Source organism: Diceros bicornis, chromosome 32 (genome assembly GCF_020826845.1).
Source record: "Diceros bicornis minor isolate mBicDic1 chromosome 32, mDicBic1.mat.cur, whole genome shotgun sequence".
NCBI classification, from domain to species: Eukaryota; Metazoa; Chordata; class Mammalia; order Perissodactyla; family Rhinocerotidae; genus Diceros; species Diceros bicornis.
Window position 1 is genome coordinate 6,551,924 of NC_080771.1, and position 20,591 is coordinate 6,572,514.

The following is a 20,591-nucleotide window of genomic DNA, read 5'->3' on the forward strand; positions in this document are numbered from 1 at the left end:
AATTTTGATCCATACTGGACACTAAATAGATGGCTTTATGTAAGGAAGCATTTCAAAATAGAGGTATATTTAGTTAATGCTTTTGAATCTCGTTCTGTCTCTGTAGCTCCAGTGCTTGTGAATTCTAAGAATGTGTTTTCAAGGTAGAAATTCTTTGCTCTGCTTTTAGAACGTTGTATCATGGCATAGCAAAATAGGATTTGTGAATTTTTATGCTATATTTCTACAGTTTTTCAAATTCTTTTTTTTTTTTTTTTTTTTGTGAGGAGGACCAGCCCTGAGCTAACATCCAATGCCAGTCCTCCTCTTTTTTTGCTGAGGAAGACTGGCCTTGGGCTAACACCTGTGCCCATCATCCTCTGCTTTATATGGGACGCCGCCACAGCATGGCTTAACAAGCAGTGCGTTGGCGCGCACCCGGGATCCAAACTGGCGAACCCCGGGCCTCCGCAGTGGAGCGTGCACACCCAACCGCTTGCGCCACCAGGCCGACCCCTCAAATTCTTTTTTTTAGTGTGAAACTACTAGCATTGGCTTTGTCTTGTTATACATGATGTTTTTTGCCATTTTTTCCCTCAAGATTGTCGTCTTATATCTTGTGCTTGTAACAACTATAGAATCCTAGTACTAAAAAGAACCTTGAGAGGTTACCTGCCCCGTAGGCTTTGTTTTAACTGAAGCCATTTTAGGCAAATGGCAAATCTTATTTTAAAGATAGTAGAGAAGAGTCAACAACTTCAATGTATTCTTTCAGAGAATTCTCTTTTATGTATATCCCAAACCGCAAATGCCGTTTAAACATGACCTCTGTGTTCTTTGACATTCTTTAAGGATACTTTCTCATTTTATAACTTTAAACAAATATTGTTACCAAAATTATTTTCTCTTGGGGCTGGCCCAGTGGCATAGTAGTTGGGTTTGCATGCTCGGCTTCGGCGGCCCAGGGTTTACAGGTTAGAATCCTGGGCACAGACCAATGCACCGCTCATCAAGCCATGCTGTGGCGTTGTCCTACATACAAAATAATGGAGGGTGGGCGCAGATGTTGGCTCTGAGCCAATCTTCCTCAGCAAAAAAAAAAAAAAAAAAAAAATTTCTCTTTAGATTCAGCAGCTTTCCAAAAAGGAAATAGAAGATCTGCTTCGAAGAGGTGCTTATGGTGCCATTATGGAAGAAGAAGATGAAGGCTCTAAATTCTGTGAAGAGGATATCGATCAGATTTTACTACGTCGTACAAAAACTATTACAATTGAGTCAGAAGGACGTGGGTCAACATTTGCCAAGGTAACAGTGAATGCTATTTTATAAATATACCAGTAATGTTCACTACTAAACAAATTTAACTGTTTCTTACTCTGCTAATTATTTGCAAAGCACCTACTTAATGTTTAAATAAGTTGAATTAGCTCAAAAGAAGTAGGTAATATACTCTTTTTCTTCATTTTTTCTGATCTCTCATATCAAAGTTCACATGTACTCTTCTGATCCTAGTGAAATGGGATACGTGTAATAACTAGAAATGGTTGTAAGTATTAATCAAAGTAGAACATTATAAATCAAATTTAGAAATGAAAAAACGCATGCCAAAGTCACAGCAAAATAGAAGTAATAGTGTAGGAGGTTAAATCATCTTACATTAACTTATAGTAATTTCAAGTACCTAAAGGAGAGAAAAGATATCTAATTTCATTTTAAATATTTAAATCTAACTTGGGGAAGGTAACATGAAATTTGTATCTGGAAAAAAAGTGTTAATAACTATATCTATCTACCCTATTTGGAAAAAACATTTTAAAAGGCTACTAACAGCTTTTATATTCCTTTTTTTTCAACAGAGACATGGTAAACCTATATCTTACGTTCATCTGAACACTTTTTTATTGCAGTATTCTGTCCCACCTGCACTGATTCATACAGGTTTTCTCTTTCACTTTATTCTTTCCTACATTTTCTTCCTTCTCCATCCCCATCTCTGCTTTCACCCCAGAAGTCTTTCTTTATCTTTATGGAGAGCACTGTGGTATAGCAGGTAGTGCAGGGGCTACTCCAAAAGTAATGATATCAGTCTTCAAATGAAAATTTTTCTCTTGTATTCTTTAAGCAAACTAATGAAATCTTATGTCAGGTACTTTACTAAATACTGGAAATACTGAAGTGAAAGGGTTCTAGTTGCTGAAAAAAATAAAGGAGAACATGATTAATTCTGTGTAAAATGGTAGAACAGAGAATCAGGAAAGCATTTGCAGAGAAAATAACATTCGAGCTGAGTTTTGAAGGAAGTGTGGATTATTGTGTTACCAGAAGAGAGGAGGTCACATAAATGAATCGTAAGTTGCTAAACTACAAGGAAAATTTCAAGGAATATGGCATGGGCATGTATGGATGCACAGGATGAATTAAATGGAGATGAAAATGAAGGGGTTAAGGAGATTAGACCCAAACTGTGAAGGGCTCAAAAAAATTCCATTTTGAGGAATTTGAACTAGATCCTGAGGCAGTTAAAAAGCTTTTAAACCCCTTCAAGCAGAAAATGGACATAATGCGGTGTAGTTGAGAAATTTGACTCTAGCAGCGATGTAGAGAATGAGTTTGAAAGGAGAAAGACTAGAATCAGCATGACCAGAGAAGTGGCTTGAATAGGATATGATGATGAGTGAACCAGGGTAGTAGAGACCCACTTGAATCAACAGAAGTTGATGACCAGTTAGAAATTTGTGGAAGGAGGTATCAAAAATGACTTGAAGGTTTCTGACTCAAGTAGCTAGGAGGGTCATGGTGTCATTAAGTAAGATAGAGAATGCGAGAGAAGGAAGTTCATGTGGAGAAAATAAAATGTTGGAGCTGTTGTATTTGTGGCATTTACAGGGCATCCAAGTAGAGATGTCCGGGAGAGTTGCCTAGGATACAGATATAGATTTGGGAGTTAATAGAGGATAAATCAGAAGAAAGTATTGTGGGAACAAAAGGAATACTGCAGAAGTAAAGTATAAGACTGAGAACTAAAACTAGTCACGATTGGGTAGATATACCCTGGCTCCAGCTACTTTCCTGAGAAATCCTGTTTACTTGGGATTCCTTGACTTTACCCAAGTTGTTGACACACTATGTACAGATATTTTTTCCCTCATGCCTGAAATTGAGTTAATCAAAAAGTATTAGTCATAGTGATTGCCTTTGTTGGTTAGGCTAAGCATAGAGATATTCTCCTTAAGTTTGTTTTTTTTTTAATTAATGTAGGCGTATGCAAAGCATTTAATGACCATAGGTGATTCCAGGCTTCCTCCTTTATAGTGTTAAGGATAATCTTGGTAAGTCAGAACACCAAGGTTTGAGTTCAGAATCATAAACTGAGTGATCTTAGACAATTAACCTTTATGAGTCTTTTTTGTCTTTAAATAGGAGAGCATAATAATCATGCTTGGCTTTTCCTACTTTACTATATATTACTCAGGTATATTCTAGTCGTAACCAGCTGTGCTCTAAGCATGTGACATACTTAAGTATTTAAATATCTATTTTAAGTCCTCGGACCAGGGAGTAACTGTTGTTACATTTGAAAAGAGAGCTGACTGAAGAGGTACCACAATAGCTGAAGAGAGTCCAGAGAATTTGCTTGTGGTTGTCTTATAATTTGTTCATTTCCATAGTTGTGTGGGAATGCCATTATATAGTGGGCATTTGGCATAGTGGAATGTGGCACCACTATATAATGGCACTGAAGGCATGAAGTTGATAGTATTTTATACTTTTTCCTGGAATTTCCAATGACTTCAGCTATGTACAGTTTTTTTCAGTGGTTTGGATAATTGAAGTAACTCCAATCTGTGTTTCTTTCCACTACACTATTTAGACTTAGTACCTATCCATCAAATAAAAATCATTATTGGTTACTTCATTTGTAAGTGGTTATATCACCTAAACCTTGTTTTGAGAGATTTTCATAAGGGCAATCAGTGAGATCTTAGACATAGAAAAGTTTCAAGTCTGGTTTTTTTAAATTTGCTATAGAACAAAAGACTTTGAATTGCTTAATTTACAAAAAACAAAACAAAACAGTCTGAATCAAGCTTTGGATGGATTGCTTATTTCTAAGCCCCTTCTACAGCGCCTGCTATACTTTCTCTTGTAGGAAGATGGATTTCACCAGTTAAAAGTCTTTTCTTGCAAATAATAAAGAGATTTAATGATTGAAGGGTACCCTTTAAGAAAAATGCTTTTTGAGGAACTAGGATATTAAGATTTAACATTTGAACGTAGTCGATAAACCTGTACTTGATGACATCTTCCACAACAGACATTTATCTCATTTCCGTAGGCATTAAACCATTGTTACAATCCTTGAGAATTTTCTAAGTCATCTGGAAAATAGGTTATATGTCAATTAACAATAGCATCTGGAATTATTTAGAAATATTTGAAAAATAAATTTATCATTTCTCTTATAATAAATATGACAAAAGCTATTTATTCATGAAGTACAGTTTCTTCCAGGCAAATTATTTTAATTATCAACAGTCATCTGGCAGAGAAAGACAAACACCGTATGTCCTCTCTCATATGTGGAATATAGACTAACACACAGCAGAGAGAACAGTTTGGTGGTTACCAGGGGGAAGTGGGTTGGGGGGTGGGCACAAGGGGTGAAGGGGCGCATTTATACGGTGACTGACAAATAATAATGTACAACTAGAATCTCACAACGTTATAACCTATTATGGCATCAATAAAAAAAAACTTAAAAAAAAAAACAGTCATCTGGTAGCAGAATAAAAGTGATTATCCATTGTAACATAGAATTTGTTTTTTAAGGTAAGCAACCATAAAGTAATATATTTCAAAAATCTAATTGTTTTCTTTTAATGACTTTTCATATTTCACAGTTTTTCATGGCAAGTGTTCTCCAATTCATGTAAAGCAAATGTTCATTTGCTAGGTTGGTTAAATCTCAAAAAGCATGTATCAATCAAACTATAGTACAAAATAAAACTTTTCACTGTTCTTGAAAATTGATGAGTTTATATTAATGAAGATTTGAAAAGATGGATATGATGATATGTTTTTAGTTATGAGAAATTCATTTCTGAATTAACAAGTTGAAGTCCCCTCATAGTTTAGGGATTACTTGAGCATAGTTCCATGTCTGTTCCTCATACTCATTCATACCACTTTGATGAATTATCATCATCTACTTGTATGTAGATGATGATGGCTATCTACTTTTTGTTTTGTCAAACCAGTTAGCGTTTGCTCTTTTAAGTTGGATATAAGTTTTTATAATATATGGTTTATCACGAAGAGATGTCTCATTGTATTATTACCTGTTACCACTGTAACAAATTACCACAAATTTAGTGGCTTTCAACAACACAGATTTATTCTCTTATATTTCGGGATGTCAGAAGTCCAAAATGAGTCTTACCCAGGCTAAAATCCATCATCAGGGCTGGTTCCTTCTGGAGGCTCCAGGGGAGAATCTGTTTCTTATCTTCCAGCTTTTAAGAGTGCCTGCATTTCTTGGCGTGTGACCACGTTATTCCGATCTCTGCTTCTGTTTTCACATAGCCTTTTCGTCTTCTACGGTGAAATCTCCTCTTCTTTCCTCTTATAAGGACAGTTGTGATTACATTTAGGGCCCAGTGGGATAATATAGACTAATCTCTTCATTTCGAGATCCTTAACTTAATCACATCTGCCAAGGCCCTTTTGCCCTATAAACTAACATTTACCAGATTCCAGGAAGATATTTGGGAGCCATTATTCAGCCTACCACACTCATTTCAAAGAAATAAGAAATTACTGTTTTCAGTGGTTTCATAATATTAAAGTTATAATTTAGAGCAAGAAAGAAAGGAATTTAAACTCATTTCATTAAAGCACTTATTTCTGTCACTTCTGTTTCATAAATATGGTAGCAAAATGCACATTTTTAAACATTTTATAATAAACACTTCCTATATATACAAGAATCTTAATAACCTAATCTCAAAAGAATGTTTGGAATTAATGTACTTATTACTTGGTAAACAATGTCATGAACAGAATCTTAAAGTTCAACAAGAGGCATTTAGGATTTTAATTTTGTTCCTACTCATTTTTTTAGATGTTTTATAAAGATTCAAACTACAAATATAGACAGAATAGTATAATGAAACCTGTGTACTCATCACCCAGCTTCAACAGTTATCAAGTCCTGTTTAACTTGTTTCATCACTGTCCTACCCATCTTTCATATTATTTTAAAGCAAATCCTAGACATTATAGTATCACCTCTATAAATGTTTCCATATGTATCTGTAAAGATAAAGATTTCTTTAACATAACCACAATACTATTATCACGTTTAAAAATAAACTTAACAATAATTCCTTGATATCAGTTTTCCAGTGTTCAAACTTCCAGTTATCTTGAATGTCATAACTGACTTGTTTGCTTGTAACAGTTTTATCATCTTTTTAATGTGTAATTTTCTGCATTTTAAAATTTCATTAAGATGGGTTTTTTAATGAAGATTTCTATCATTTGATTATATCTCAAATAATCAAATTTAAGACATTATGTTAAAGCCATTTATTCTCCTTTGAAAATCATTTTATGTGACCATAGTCTTCCATTTATTCTTATAAGAGTTAACATGCATTTTTCAGGCTCTTTTCTTAAAGCATCATGTATCTTCACTGCTTATTTCATTTTTATAAACTACTTTGATGACTTTTCTTTGAAGTGGCCTAGCTATTTTTGGGAACTTTAAGTTGCAAATAATGGTTATTAGTTTATAAGTTACAGTGTTGAAGTAATGTCTAAAGTTTGTTCAAACTGAAAATTTTTATAATTTCTACAATATTTAAGAAAATAAATCACTTATGTTTTCTTCTTTTGGTCTTCTGTAACTTCTTAAATCTTCACAATGATTATGTGGTATTTTTGTCGTAAGGAAAAGAGTTTTTAAAATAAATACAGTGATTCATTTTTCTTTATTATATTCTGTTTTGCATTTTCTTTAGAGCTATATCTGTATAAAAATGTGTTGGAAATAAAGTAGGAGTATACCAGAAAATGGACTGTATAGGGCAAGCAGTTAAAATTCTTATTCTAACCTAATTTCTTTATATTTATGTAGTGTTTCTAGAAAGCTTATCTGTGTCCTGTGTAGTTTTTTGACCAAAAAGATTTGATCCTTACTAATTAAAAGTGTAAGAGTTAAACAACAGTAATAACTTATGTAGCTTTGCCTCTAAAACTCCAGCCTATGCTGGCATTAAGCCTTTTGGCTTTAAGCAGATGCTGTGCTATGTTTCAGACCATTGCATTTGAAACATCCTTTGAATATATGTGTGTATACTGAATTCAAATTCTATCCACGGTAAATGTGAGAAGAGAATGTTTTAAATATACTTTGATAGATTTTTTCCTCTACCCTTCAAAACATTTCGAAAAACTGCCATTATGTATTTCAGGCGAGTTTTGTGGCATCTGGAAACCGGACAGACATTTCCTTAGATGATCCCAACTTCTGGCAAAAATGGGCTAAAAAGGCAGAAATAGATATAGACGCCATCAGTGGCAGAGTAAGTATTTCTTTCCCTTTAAAAAAAATTACTTGTTGAGATACTCCGGTAATATTTTTATATTTAAAGGTTCAACTATGTATTTACTGAAATAAATTTATCTGCATAAATACATTGATGTGGGGTAGTAGAATGATCAATATTGAGTCAGACACTGCTTCAATTTAATACTTATGATAGCTATCATGATAGGTGATAATAAAGAGAAAGTTTAATTTTGGTTATTTATGTTCTTAAAATTATAATGTTTTTTAATTTTTAAAATGTCTTCAAATCATGAGTTAGTTTTATTTTGCTCTTTAACTTTTTCTTTGTGTCAGATCCCATTAACGCAAATATGAAACAGGCAACAAAAAAAAAAATGCAGTCAAGAAAGTGGCATTTTTAAACTTCCCTTAGAGCTAAGGAAGAAAGGGCCACAAAGCTAAAATAGAATTCATAGAACTGATATTCTGTTCACTGATAACTGTTCACTTCATAAGACACCTGTCTAATAATTATATAGGAATCACTGTGAGCCTTACCTACTATCAGAATAACTGCTAAATGATTAAAAGAATTTTGTATTAAGCACTGATTCGTGGGATCTATTTTACTAGATAGCCTTTTAAAATGTAAAACTTTATAATGGGAAATAATGCCACTAGCCTACATAATCTACTATTTTTCATGTATTTTTGAAATATGTGTAAATCTGTATGAAACAAATAAATTTGAAAAGATATTTATGAAAATATCATTATTTGCAAATGGCATGTTTGCATGCCTAAAATGACAATGGAATCTGCAAACCACTATTAAAATTAATAAGTGAGTTTAGTGAATTAACTGGATAGATGATAAATACGCCATTTAGCCTTCCTAAATATTGGTGTTAACAGAAGTAGAAAAATATAGTGGAAGAGGAGATCTACTTCACAGTAGAAAAAAAAAGCGAACACTTAGGGGTATACCTCCTGAAAGATACATATGATTTCAGTAAAGTGAATTACCAAATTTAATTGGGAGATTTGTCAATTGGAAAGGAAAAAAACTACATATTTTAAGAGTTAGTTTATAAATATTGAAATGCAACCCAAATCAAAACGTTAGTTTTTTCATAACCAGACAATATCTGAAGTTCTCCTGGAAGAATGAATGGTCAAGAATATTAAATGCGGGGCCAGCCCGGTGGCTTAGCAGTTAGGTGCGTACGCTTTGCTACTGGTGGCCCAGGTTCAGATCCCGGGCGCACACCAACACACCGCTTGTCCGGCCACGCTGAGGCGGCGTCCCACATACAGCAACTAGAAGGATGTGCAACTATGACATACAACTATCTACTGGGGCTTTGGGGATAAAAAGGAGGAGAATTGGCAATAGATGTTAGCTCACGGCTGGTCCCCCTCAGCAAAAAGAGGAGGATTGGCATGGATGTTAGCTCAGGGCTGATCTTCCTCACAAAAAAAAAAAAAAAAAGAATATTAAGTGCACTCTTAGGAATCTGTCCTATAGCAGTAATCACACATGTACCATTATAATTTAGTGCAGTGATGCTCATTGTCACATTTTTTGTTCTAAAAAAATTTAGAAACTCATTAAATCTCTTATGATAGAGGAATGGTACATCTATACTATCTAATGCAATAAGTAAAAATAATTATGTAGATCCCTATGTACTGACATAGAAAGAACTCCAAGACAGTTAAATTTTAAGAGAGAGATGTAGAACAATACTTGTAGTATGATCTTTGTTTATGATTTTTCAAAAGTATATGTTAGTGGTACACAGGCACTCATATGCATTTACACTATGGGTCCAGCTAGAGCACACTCTGAGCCAGACACCGCTCTCACATTGTGACTAATATGAACAAGACAGATAAACGCCTGCTTTTGCAGAGCTTATGAATTCTGGTGGGTAAGACAGAAGTAAACAAATATATAAGATAATTTCAGAGAGTGAAGAAAACAGAACAGTAAGATGGAAGAGAATGCCTGGAGGAGATAGCATTAGGTACAGTTGTCAAGGGAGGTCACTGTGACGGGACATTTGTGCTGAGACTTGAATGTTGAGAAAGAGCCAACAATGTAAAAACATGAGGAAAAAGCTTTCTCAAGGTAGAGGGAATGGCAGTGAGCCCTTGGTCCAAATAAGCTTGCTGTATTCCAGAAATAGCAATGACATTGTGGCAGAATGTAGGGAGTTAGTGAAAGTGGTGATAAGTAAGATCAAAGACCATAGATGTGGGTCAAATCAATAGGGCCTTGTAGATTATCCTAAGGAGTTAAGGATTTTATAAATAGAGTATATAGTCATTTAATACTTGTAACATTACATTTTCTAATTTATACTTTGTTAAAAAAACAAAATTTTTCTGGAAGTGGAGTACAATGAAGACAGACTAGCATTACTTACTATTTGTAAAAATATAAAACTATATTAATATATTATAAAGGAACCATAATTTAAATAATTTGATACTGAGAGAAAGATATAAAGAGCAAAGAATAGAATAAGAACAGAAAAAGATCAAATTATAAGATTTTAACAAATAGTGTTAGAGAAAAAAGGATTATTTAATAATTGCGATTAGGATGTTGAGTTAGCATTGGGGGAAACATTATAATATACTCTATACCAAGTAAACTCCAATTTGTGATAAAAAGTTTTATTTTTTTGAATCAAAGCATGGAAAAATAGAAAAATTAGATTTCTGTTTTATTGGATATTGGGTGGGAAAACATTCTAAATTAGAAAAAAATCGTAAAGGAAATGATCAGCATATTCAAATATGTAAGACTAAAAATTATGTAATGGTGCATTCAGATTGATGAGACTATTTGTAGCAGAAGTGTATATGAAAGTTAATATTTTTATTATATAAAAGCTAATACAAGTGGATCAGAATACATCAAAATCTCAAAAGATGAACAAAAGACATTTGGAAATTTACTCAAGAAAAAATACAATTCTTTTTTTTTTTTTGTGAGATCAGCCCTATGCTAACATCTGCCAATCCTCTTTTTTTTTTTTTTTTTTTGCTGAGGAAGACTGGCCGTGGGCTAACATCCGTGCCCATCTTCCTCCACTTTATCACTTATATGGGACGCCACCACAGCATGGCCTGACAAGCAGTGCGTCAGTGCGTGTCTGGGATCCGAACTGGCGAACCCGGGCCGCCGCGGCGGAGCACGCGCACTTAACCACTTGCCCCACCGGGCCAGCCCCCCTCTTTTTCTTTTTTTAAGAGACTGGGACAAGCGAAAAGGGACAACTCTTTCTTACAGAAGAATACCAATTAATAAACGTAGAGGAAAAAGGGAAACAGAAAATCAGCATTAATCCACCATAGTAATAATCGTAGCAGAAAAGATCCATCAATGAATTCTAAAATTAGTGGGTGAGGGCCGGCCCCGTGGCTTAGCGGTTAAGTGCTCGCACTCCGGTGCTGGCGGCCCAGGTTCGGATCCCGGGTGCGCACCGACACACCTTTTCTCTGGCCATGCTGAGGCCGCGTCCCACATACAGCAACTAGAAGGATGTGCAACTATGACATACAACTATCTACTGGGGCTTTGGGGGAAAAATAAATAAATAAATAAAATTAGTGAGTGAAATTCAAGGAGAAACAAAATTTTTTACATATTCTCACAGTATATTTTCCAAAATATTTATTAATTACAAAAGGAAAACTAATTACTTTACAGTGGAGAAACTTGGCCAAGAATATTAACATCACCTTCATCTCACCGGTAATAAGACATATTAACATCATATACTCCCTTAAATCTGATGCACTGTATACATACTGTGGTATAGCAGGATCTTCATGGACCTTCCTCTCCTACACTTTACCTCTCCTGCTCTAGGACTTGAACATTTCCTAAACATCTAATGCCATTTCAGGCCCCTTGTTCTTTCGTCTGCTTATAATGCCGTCTCTTCCTTGGCTGCCTAGCAAACTACTTACTCTTGAAGATTTCTTTCTGGTGTCACTACTTTGTAAAGCTTCCTTGGACTTCCTTTGTACTCATCGTGTATCATAAAATATTTCATCCTGAATAGCATTTATTTATTTACACATTAGTCTGACCCTCAAGACTACAGATTTCTTATGAGCAGAAAGCTGTCTTACTCATCTTTATATCCACAGCCCACAATATAGTGCCTAACTTAGAGAAATTTCTCAATAAAGATGAAAAGCGTGTCAACTTAAGTCATTTTGAATGAATTAAACTATATTGAATATAGTGAGGTTCATACACTTATTACCTTGCTTTTTGTATAGTAATATAGTTCTTTTGGAACACACTTGAAACATGTTTCTAGATCTATAAAATATTTATATCCTTTGACCAATATTTCCATTCCTAGGTATTTCTCTTCTTTTGGATTTATCTTTAGGATAAATTTAGCTTACAAAGATCTACTTTAGCATTAGTTATTTTAAAAATTGAAAACAATCTAAATTAAACTATGAATGAATTAGGTAAAGAAAATTATGATGCATAAATTCAGTTTAAAAATATATTTTATGGTTATTGTAGAAGCACAATAATTTTTATATTAATAAAGCCAAATACCAAATTCTTTTTATCCTGTGACTGTAATATGATAAAATTATATGTATATGGTAATTAAGATTTTAAGGAATATAAAAATTTTTAAGTTTATTTGGTAGGTTGGTGGAATTGTTAGTAATTTCTTTTTTCTGGCTTTCTATAATTATTTTATTGTTTGTACAATTTGAAACGTGAAAATGTAAAACATTGTTATAAACAAAATAAAGACCTTCAAGTAATAGCTGTTAAATTTTACAGAACAGCTTGGTTATTGACACTCCAAGAATTAGGAAGCAGACAAGACCCTTTAGTGCCACAAAAGATGAACTGGCTGAATTGTCTGAAGCTGAAAGTGAAGGAGATGAAAAGCCCAAACTCCGGAGACCCTGTGACCGTTCTAATGGCTATGGAAGAACCGAATGCTTTAGAGTAGAGAAAAATCTGCTAGTTTATGGGTAAAATATTGTTTTTAATGTTTATTTTAAGTAGTCTGGTATATAAAGTTACAGGAAACATATGCTATATTCTAGTATAGTTTTTATTTGTTAGAATCATTAAAATCTATTTTTAAAATACCCTGAATTTCTATGTGTAACGCAGATTTAATAGCAGAATGATGGGATAGCCTTAAGTTTTTAAATTATAAATGTCGCACTAAAGTCAAACTCCTTGTTCTCAAATTTGCATATTCAGTAATACAAAATGGATAATATTGTTATCCATTATTGAATAAAATATCCTTGAAATTACTATACCATGGCTCTGCATTTTACTCATGGGGGAAAAACTTTATGAGGCAAATCCTATTAATGACAAAATGTGTTCTTTGCAATTTTCGGGCCTTTTATCCATGAGTTATGTTTATCTCTAGAACTTGACTCAATATTAATGTAAACATACCTTTTTTAACCAGATGGGGTCGATGGAGAGAGATTCTGTCTCATGGCCGTTTTAAAAGGCAGCTAAACGAGCATGATGTAGAAATCATTTGCCGAGCCCTCTTAGCATATTGCCTTGTTCACTACCGAGGAGATGAGAAAATTAAAGGCTTCATATGGGATCTCATTACTCCAACTGAAGATGGGCAGACACGAGAGCTACAAAATCATCTAGGTAAGAATGTTCTTTTGTTTTCCTTTTAAATTTATTTTTAGTTATATAAGTAATACTTAACATATTCCCCTGTAAAATATTAAAGCATTACAGATAATGTTAAAGAACCTTAATTTTCACTCTCAATTCAAGTTCCAACTTCAGAATATACCAGTGGTATATTCATTACCAATTTGGTGGGTTATATGTATTGTTATCAAATATATTTCGGTTTGCAAGTTGTTGACCCAATGATATGTCTTAGAAGTCTTTCCATCTGTCTTCATATAGCTCTATCTCTTTCTTAAACTTCTGCTTAGTAGTCCGTAGTATGGATATTCTATAATTTATTTAATATCTCCTTTAATGGTGCACATTTAGGACGTTTCCAATTTTAGACAATTAAAAAACAAGTTTCAGTGAAGATCCTTGTACATTCCTCCTTGTGCACATGAATAAATCTTTCACTAAAGTAAATATCAAGAAATGGAGTTGTTGAGGTACAGCATATATACATTCTTAGTACCTGAAATGTGGTCTTTGGATTAACAACATCAGCATCTCCTTGGAGCTTCTTGGAAATGCAGAATCTTAGGCCTCAGACTTACTGAATCAAAATCTGCGTTTTGACAAATTCCTCAGCAATTAGTTTATATATTAAAGTATGGGACACATTGTTACACATTTCAAATTTTCAAAAATAATTTGCTGTCCAATGTATCTATACCAATTTACAATCATGTCAGAGGTATATACAAGTACTTTTTTCTCCACAGCCTTGCTAACAGAACGTTCTTCTCTGCATAACTTTTTTATAGCATAAAATAATTGAATTTTTTATAAAGATAAAAAAAACTACTATGCCCTTAAATTTGTGTTAAAATTTTCTTCTATTTAATCAACAAATATCTGTTAAGTGCCTGCTATGTGCTTGTTGTGCAAGGTGCTGGGAAGATAAGAAGAAACAAGATAGACAAGATCCCTGAGCTCATGAACCTTATATTCTGGCCAGGTAGACAGACGTAATAAGAAAGTAGAGGGCCGGCCCCGTGGCTTAGCGGTTAAGTGTGCACGCTCCGCTGCTGGCGGCCCGGGTTCGGATCCCGGGCGCGCACCAACATGCTGCTTCTACGGCCATGCTGAGGCCGCATCCCACGTACAGCGACTGGAAGGATGTGCAGCTATGGCATACAACTATCTACTGGGGCTTTGGGGGAAAAAATAAATAAATAAAATTATTAAAAAAAAAAAAGTTTAAAAAAAAAAGAAAGTAGATAAATTAGTTAAATAATTGCAGATTCTGATAAGTATGGTGAAGTATAAACTGCTGAAATAGAGAACAGCAGAAAGCGCCTGTTTTAGATTAGGGTGGTCATTGGAGGCCTCTCTTAATAGGAGGCAATGAAATTAATGCCACGAGCTGACTTCTGGTAAAGATGGAAGATTCATACAAATATAATCTCACTCTTTCTTCTTGAAACGCCACATATATGTCAATAAAGAAAAGAAAAATTAAGACATTAAGCTTGATAAATCCTACAGGCAAAAGTTCTAGTTTCCTCAACAATAAATAGTGGGAGGGGAGGAAATGGAGAAGGTGTCTATAAACCAGTGGTTCTAAACCAAATGTGATTTTGTGCCCTACTCCCACTCCCCACCCCAGGTTGTCACAACTTTGAGTATGTAACTGGCATCTAGTGTGTAGAAGGGAAGAGTGCACAGACAGCACCCCCACAGTGAAGAACTATGCAGCCCAAAGTGTCAGTAGTGCTCAGATTGAAAACCCTGCCATAACCTAAAGAGATGATAGAGTCTTCAGCCAGTTGCAGCATGTGGGCCCTGTTTGGATCCTGATCAAAACAAACAACCCAAGGGAAATTTTTTATTATCTTTATTAGGTAATTGGAAACTAGATTACCAAATATTAAGAAAGTGTTATTACATTTCGTAGAGCTGATAATGGTATTGTAGTTGTTTTTTTTTAAGGATGCCTTATCTTTTATATATTGCTAAAAGACACACAGATATTTGTTAATGAAATGATTGATGTCTTAGATTTACTTCAAAATAATATACAAGGTTGGGGAGTGAACAGGGTATAGATTAAACAAAATTGGCCATGAGTTGATAATTATTGAAGTTGGATGATGGTACATGGTGAGCCATCATATTATTCCATCTATTTTTGTATATGCGTAATTCCATAATTAAAACATAAATAGGCATAAACTCTCAATAGTGGAGAGAATGGGAGAGGAAAAAGCAACAAAATTTTGGAAGCTGGAAGCAGATACATTAGTATTAACTAACTTAACCAACTAGAGAGACCTAAATCTTAGTTCAGCAGTGGGGAAAGCCAGGAACCAAATTGATTTGCTTCATAGATGACCCAAAAGTTGCGGGAGTTTGTGACATCAGGAAGCTTTGAAAGTTGTGGTAAAGGACAGGGGCTTTGATTAAGAGTTGTTTAAAAGGGAGTCAAATCCCTAAATACCCTCTTCCACTCCATGTAGCCAGGATGAAGACTGAGTGCAAGTTTATTCTCTGGAGGGTAAAACAGAGGATCTCTGGGTTGCGTTGGTAGTTGAGGTATAGAGCTACTAAATGGAAATTAAAGGAATGTATGTATACTGGACAATGCCATACTCAAGGAAGAAAACTAAGGGATTTTCTTTGGTGAATCTGACCAGGCTAAAACCTAAAGATAACAACAGGAAAAAACCATCAAAGTTACCCTTCAGTGAGTCCACCGTCAGTAAGTTCCTCCTGTTCAGGCTACCTATCAACTTTTTGGTCTGTCGTTGTCAAATATGAGCAACCAACCAAAGATATCGAACAGCTGAGGAAAGTCTCCAACATGAGAGACAGAGACTAAAAACAAACCATTAAAATGAGCTTGGAGGAAACGAGAATTATAAAAGGAAAAGACAACTTTTTAAAAACTATTATTAATATCTTCAAGGATACTTCAAATATACTTTGATTTTGAAGGAAGAATAAGGTGCTGTAGAAACGTTCAAAGTACAAACAGACTTCTTATAAGTTGACATGTAGCAGAGATTGTGATGAATCTGAGAAAATTTTGTTAGGGAGAAGTTTAAAACTATAGAACATCTACAGATTTTATTAGGAAAATTTAAGTATGTGTATTTTTAAATATGTACTATTTAGTTTCCAAACCAACAAGGGTGAAGAGGACTGGAATACAGAAAAATATTAATATAGAACAAACTACAATTTAAAGTAGAAGGCATTAATTGGGATAAAAAAGGGATAATACATAATAATAATAAAACACTCTATAAAAGAAGATATAACAAGTATGAACTTGTAAGCACTGAAGAAAACAGTCTCAAAATATAAAGGCAAAAAAACCCACCAAAATTATAAGGAGAAATGGACAAATCCACATAATGCTTCTATTTATCATTGTGATAGAGCACCTAGCTTGTAGAATACAGCAAGGAGAAGATATATAAGATAAGAATTGAAAGGAAGAATTAAAACTGAATTATTAGTAATTGTGAAAAATTATAAGTGAAACAACTCAAGCATCATTGAAGATTGGTAAACATGAGGTGGTATAGTCATACAATAGATTTTTACACAGCAATTAAAATTGATGAATTAGAGCCTCGTGAATCAGCAAGGATACATCTCAAAAAAATATCTAGAGAAATAAATTACAGAATTACATGTATGATATAATGTGTGAAAAATACTAAATATTTCTCCAACATACGAGTATAAACATGCATGGAATGAAAAAAACAATTTCAGAATAGTGATTATCTCTGGGAAGGAAGGAGTGAATTGGACTTCAACTATGTATTATTTCCTTTAATAAAAAACCAAATATGGAATATGTTAAAATTAAGAGTGGGAGTACTTTTTTGTATTTTTGAAATATTTCACAACAAAAACGTCAAAGAAAGAAAATGAATTTAGCTCTCTTAAACAGGAACCCACAATGCCTGAAACCTAATCCGTGTTATTAGTAAAATCAGTTTTGAAAATCAGAGGCCAAAATTTATTTTGTAACTAGGGAAGCAAAAAGTAAAACAGAGGAACAGGTTTGATCTGTGGTTTTTACATTTGGATAAAAATAATGTTTTTTGGAACAAAAAGGAAATCAGAATGATTAATTTGAGATACAGAATTTTGGGTATTTGGGGGAAATTGTGTGGTGTAAAATCATGTTGACTTATCTTGTGATTGGGTCAGTACTGTTACCATTAATATTTTAAAGATTTCTGTATTGCCTGCACAGACCTCTGAAAGTCTTCAGAAATTTCTTGCATTGGAAAAAAAATCTGCAATTTCAAATTGCAGATCTTTATACAAATTATCCCTGATTTCATGTGTCCTTCTCATTTTAACAGGCCTATCAGCCCCTGTCCCCAGGGGTCGAAAAGGAAAGAAAGTAAAGACTCAGACAAGCTCATTTGATATACAGAAAGCAGAATGGCTTCGAAAATATAATCCTGAGCAGCTGCTTCAAGATGAAGGCTACAAAAAACATATAAAACACCACTGTAATAAGTAGGTAGTAGGGTATTTTTAAGACAACTTGTTAGAAGTTTACTTTTCTGAGTTTATTAACAATCTTAAAGCATGCTGATTTTGAGTACAGAGACAGTGTGGTCTAGGACCAATCCTAATCTTAATCTTACAGGGTATCCTTCAGCAATCATGGTGCCTCTTATGTCAGTGTTTTCATCAACAGAGAGAGAAATAAAACTGGCCTTCAAATGATCTCATTATATCTTACTTGGATATTAAATAAAGATGCTTATGAAGATTTTGGAGAAACTTATTTTATGATGTGGTAGTAATGAGATTTATTTAATCAGACGTAATTATTATTATTTCATTATAAAAATTCTGTATCCAAATTCTTTTCTAATTTTAATCCCATGGATGAATTTTTTTAAATAATTAATATCTTTGTGTCTTGATTTTTTTTTTCCCTCATTTTTAGAGTTTTGCTTCGTGTAAGAATGCTGTATTATCTAAAGCAAGAAGTTATTGGAAATGAGTGTCAGAAAGTATTTGATGGAGTTGATGCAAGGTAAGTTAAATGACGTTTATATTTATTTTTCAGTAACATGATGAGGCAAAAATTGTATGACCAGAAAATTGTATATGAATATAGTGGCTCCTTATTTAGTGAAATTTACAAGAAGCAAAATCCACTAAATTTAGAGAATTAACCCTTGCCAATTTGCCTTTCCTCTATAAATCTCATCTTTGGCTGTGTCACTAAAAGTTATAACATAAAATAACAGTAATAACAGCAGTAGTATAGCTTTCTGCCACCAAATCTAAAATTTAACCTTTCTGTGCTCATTCTTCTTCACTCTTACTGCAGTGGAAGAGTTTTTATGGTGATTGACTTTTATGTCCACATCTGATCCATTCAACACACTGGTCTCTGAGTTCCTTGACCTTTATCTGCTATCTTTTTTTCTCCCCACCACAGCTACATACTCACATGGTCGTATACTTAATCTTGCCATTACCAGTAACAGAATTATCTCTTAAATCTGGATTTCGACCATCACTTACTTCCTTCCAACTCACTTAACTTGTGTACTTTTCACTATAATTCTCTGACTTTATCACGATGTCCCCACGTCTTACCACTTACTCACTATCCATCACCACATTCGTGCCACTACTTTCCTCATTATTCAACCTATATTCTATAGCCCAGCACTCTACTAACTAAAATCCTGTGCCTGCCTTTCCCTCTGTTCCACATATGTGGCACAACCCCAACCCACGTTAAATCCAAATATCCACTCACTTCTTGCCTATACCTAAGCAGTTGAGCATTGATCGAGAAAATCAAGCAAACCCTGCTGAATTGACTCACTTCAAATTTATGAGCATTGATCTCAGATGAGATTAAACACAAACAAGCTGTTTAACCACCATGAGTAGTATATTCACTCTCCTACTCTTTAAGAGGACCATTTCACACCTCTCTTCTCAAACCATCTTCCCACCCTATTGCCACCACCCTCCAATGATGACTTTGCTATATATTTCATGCTATATATTGCATATGTGTCCACCTGTTCCTTCCCTCGGGATACAGTAGAAATGTCCCTCCTTCTAGGGCAACCCTTGTGCCTTGAAACTTGTCTCTTATGTTTTAAGGACTTTACTCCTGTAGTGATCTCCTTTCTTTCCTGAATCATCATTTTTTTCCCCTCTTCACTGAGTCGTTCTCCTGGCATATATGTATATCTTAATATCATTCACTTAAAAAAGAAAAGAAACTCCTGTAACACACATTCTACCACTCCATTTCTCTGCTTCCCTTCACAACAAACCTCTCTAAAGAGTTGTCTGTGTTTACTCTCTCTACTTTACCTTGCATTTTCTCTTCAACCTATTCCAATTCATCTTTCATCCCCACTATCCCACTGAAATGGTTCTTAACAAGGCTGCTAATGACCTAGAATGTGATCAATTCTCTAAACTTAGTCTACTTTGCCCTTCTTGAAATGCTGTCTTCTGTAGGCATCCATGCTACTGTACCCACCTGGTTGAGCCTTTTCCTCACTGGTCTTTCCTTTTCATTTTCTTTTGCTAGCTCTTATTCCTCTAATAGATCTGTAAATGTTGGAAGGACCAAGAGCTCTGTCCTCAGCTCTCTTTCTTGTCTACACTTTCTCCTTAGGTGAACTCATGCAGTCTCATCATACCAAATATGATCTATAAACAGATAACTCATATTTACATATTCATCCCAGACCTCTCCCTTGAGCTCTAAGCTCTGAGTCAGCTGCCTCCCAACTTGAAAGTCTAATTGACATCTTAAACTTTCCCTGGTTCTCCCAAATCTTCTGTCTCCAGTCCTTTCCCTCCCACTTTCCCACATATATGACTTCTTCATCCTAGTAAATATACCACCCAGTTGCTCTGGTTTCATTCTTGATTCCTCTCTTGCCCTCAAACCCTACAGGAAGACCTATTAGCTTAACCAAGTATATGCCAAATCTGAGTGCTTTTCGCTATCTCCTCTGCTAAGTCCCCAGTCCAAGCCACCATTATCTCATGCTTAGACTTTTGCAGTGGCCTGCTAATTGGGTCTCTCTGCCTCCCGTTTGGCCTCTCTACAGTGTGACCTTCACACAGCCGCCAGAGTGATCTTTCTAAAGCAGAAATCAGGTCTAAAGCAGAAATCAGGTCATGGCACTCCTCTTCTTAAAACTTTCCAGATGCTTCTCATTTCTCTTAGAATAAAATCCAAACTCCCTGTGGCCTACGAGGCTCTACGTAACTCTGACCTCTTGCTTCACTCTGTCCTCACTCACAGTGCTCCAGCCACACTGGTGTTCTGTTCCTCCGCCATGTCAAGCTCATTCAATGCTATTC

The 20,591-nt window shown here is 34.6% G+C and overlaps 1 protein-coding gene across 12 annotated transcripts in view; it reads left to right on the forward strand.

Moving 5' to 3' along the window:
* The window catches only part of CHD9 (chromodomain helicase DNA binding protein 9), a 226,208-nt gene that overhangs the window by 168,584 nt on the left and 37,033 nt on the right, over window positions 1-20,591 (forward strand). For all 12 annotated transcript variants that reach the window (XM_058527805.1, XM_058527807.1, XM_058527806.1 and 9 more), the window contains 6 exons: window positions 1,105-1,284; window positions 7,455-7,565; window positions 12,369-12,565; window positions 13,024-13,223; window positions 17,585-17,744; window positions 18,184-18,273. In XM_058527805.1, the coding sequence (XP_058383788.1) occupies window positions 1,105-1,284; window positions 7,455-7,565; window positions 12,369-12,565; window positions 13,024-13,223; window positions 17,585-17,744; window positions 18,184-18,273 (938 nt within the window). The remainder of the gene's footprint in view (window positions 1-1,104; window positions 1,285-7,454; window positions 7,566-12,368; window positions 12,566-13,023; window positions 13,224-17,584; window positions 17,745-18,183; window positions 18,274-20,591) is intronic.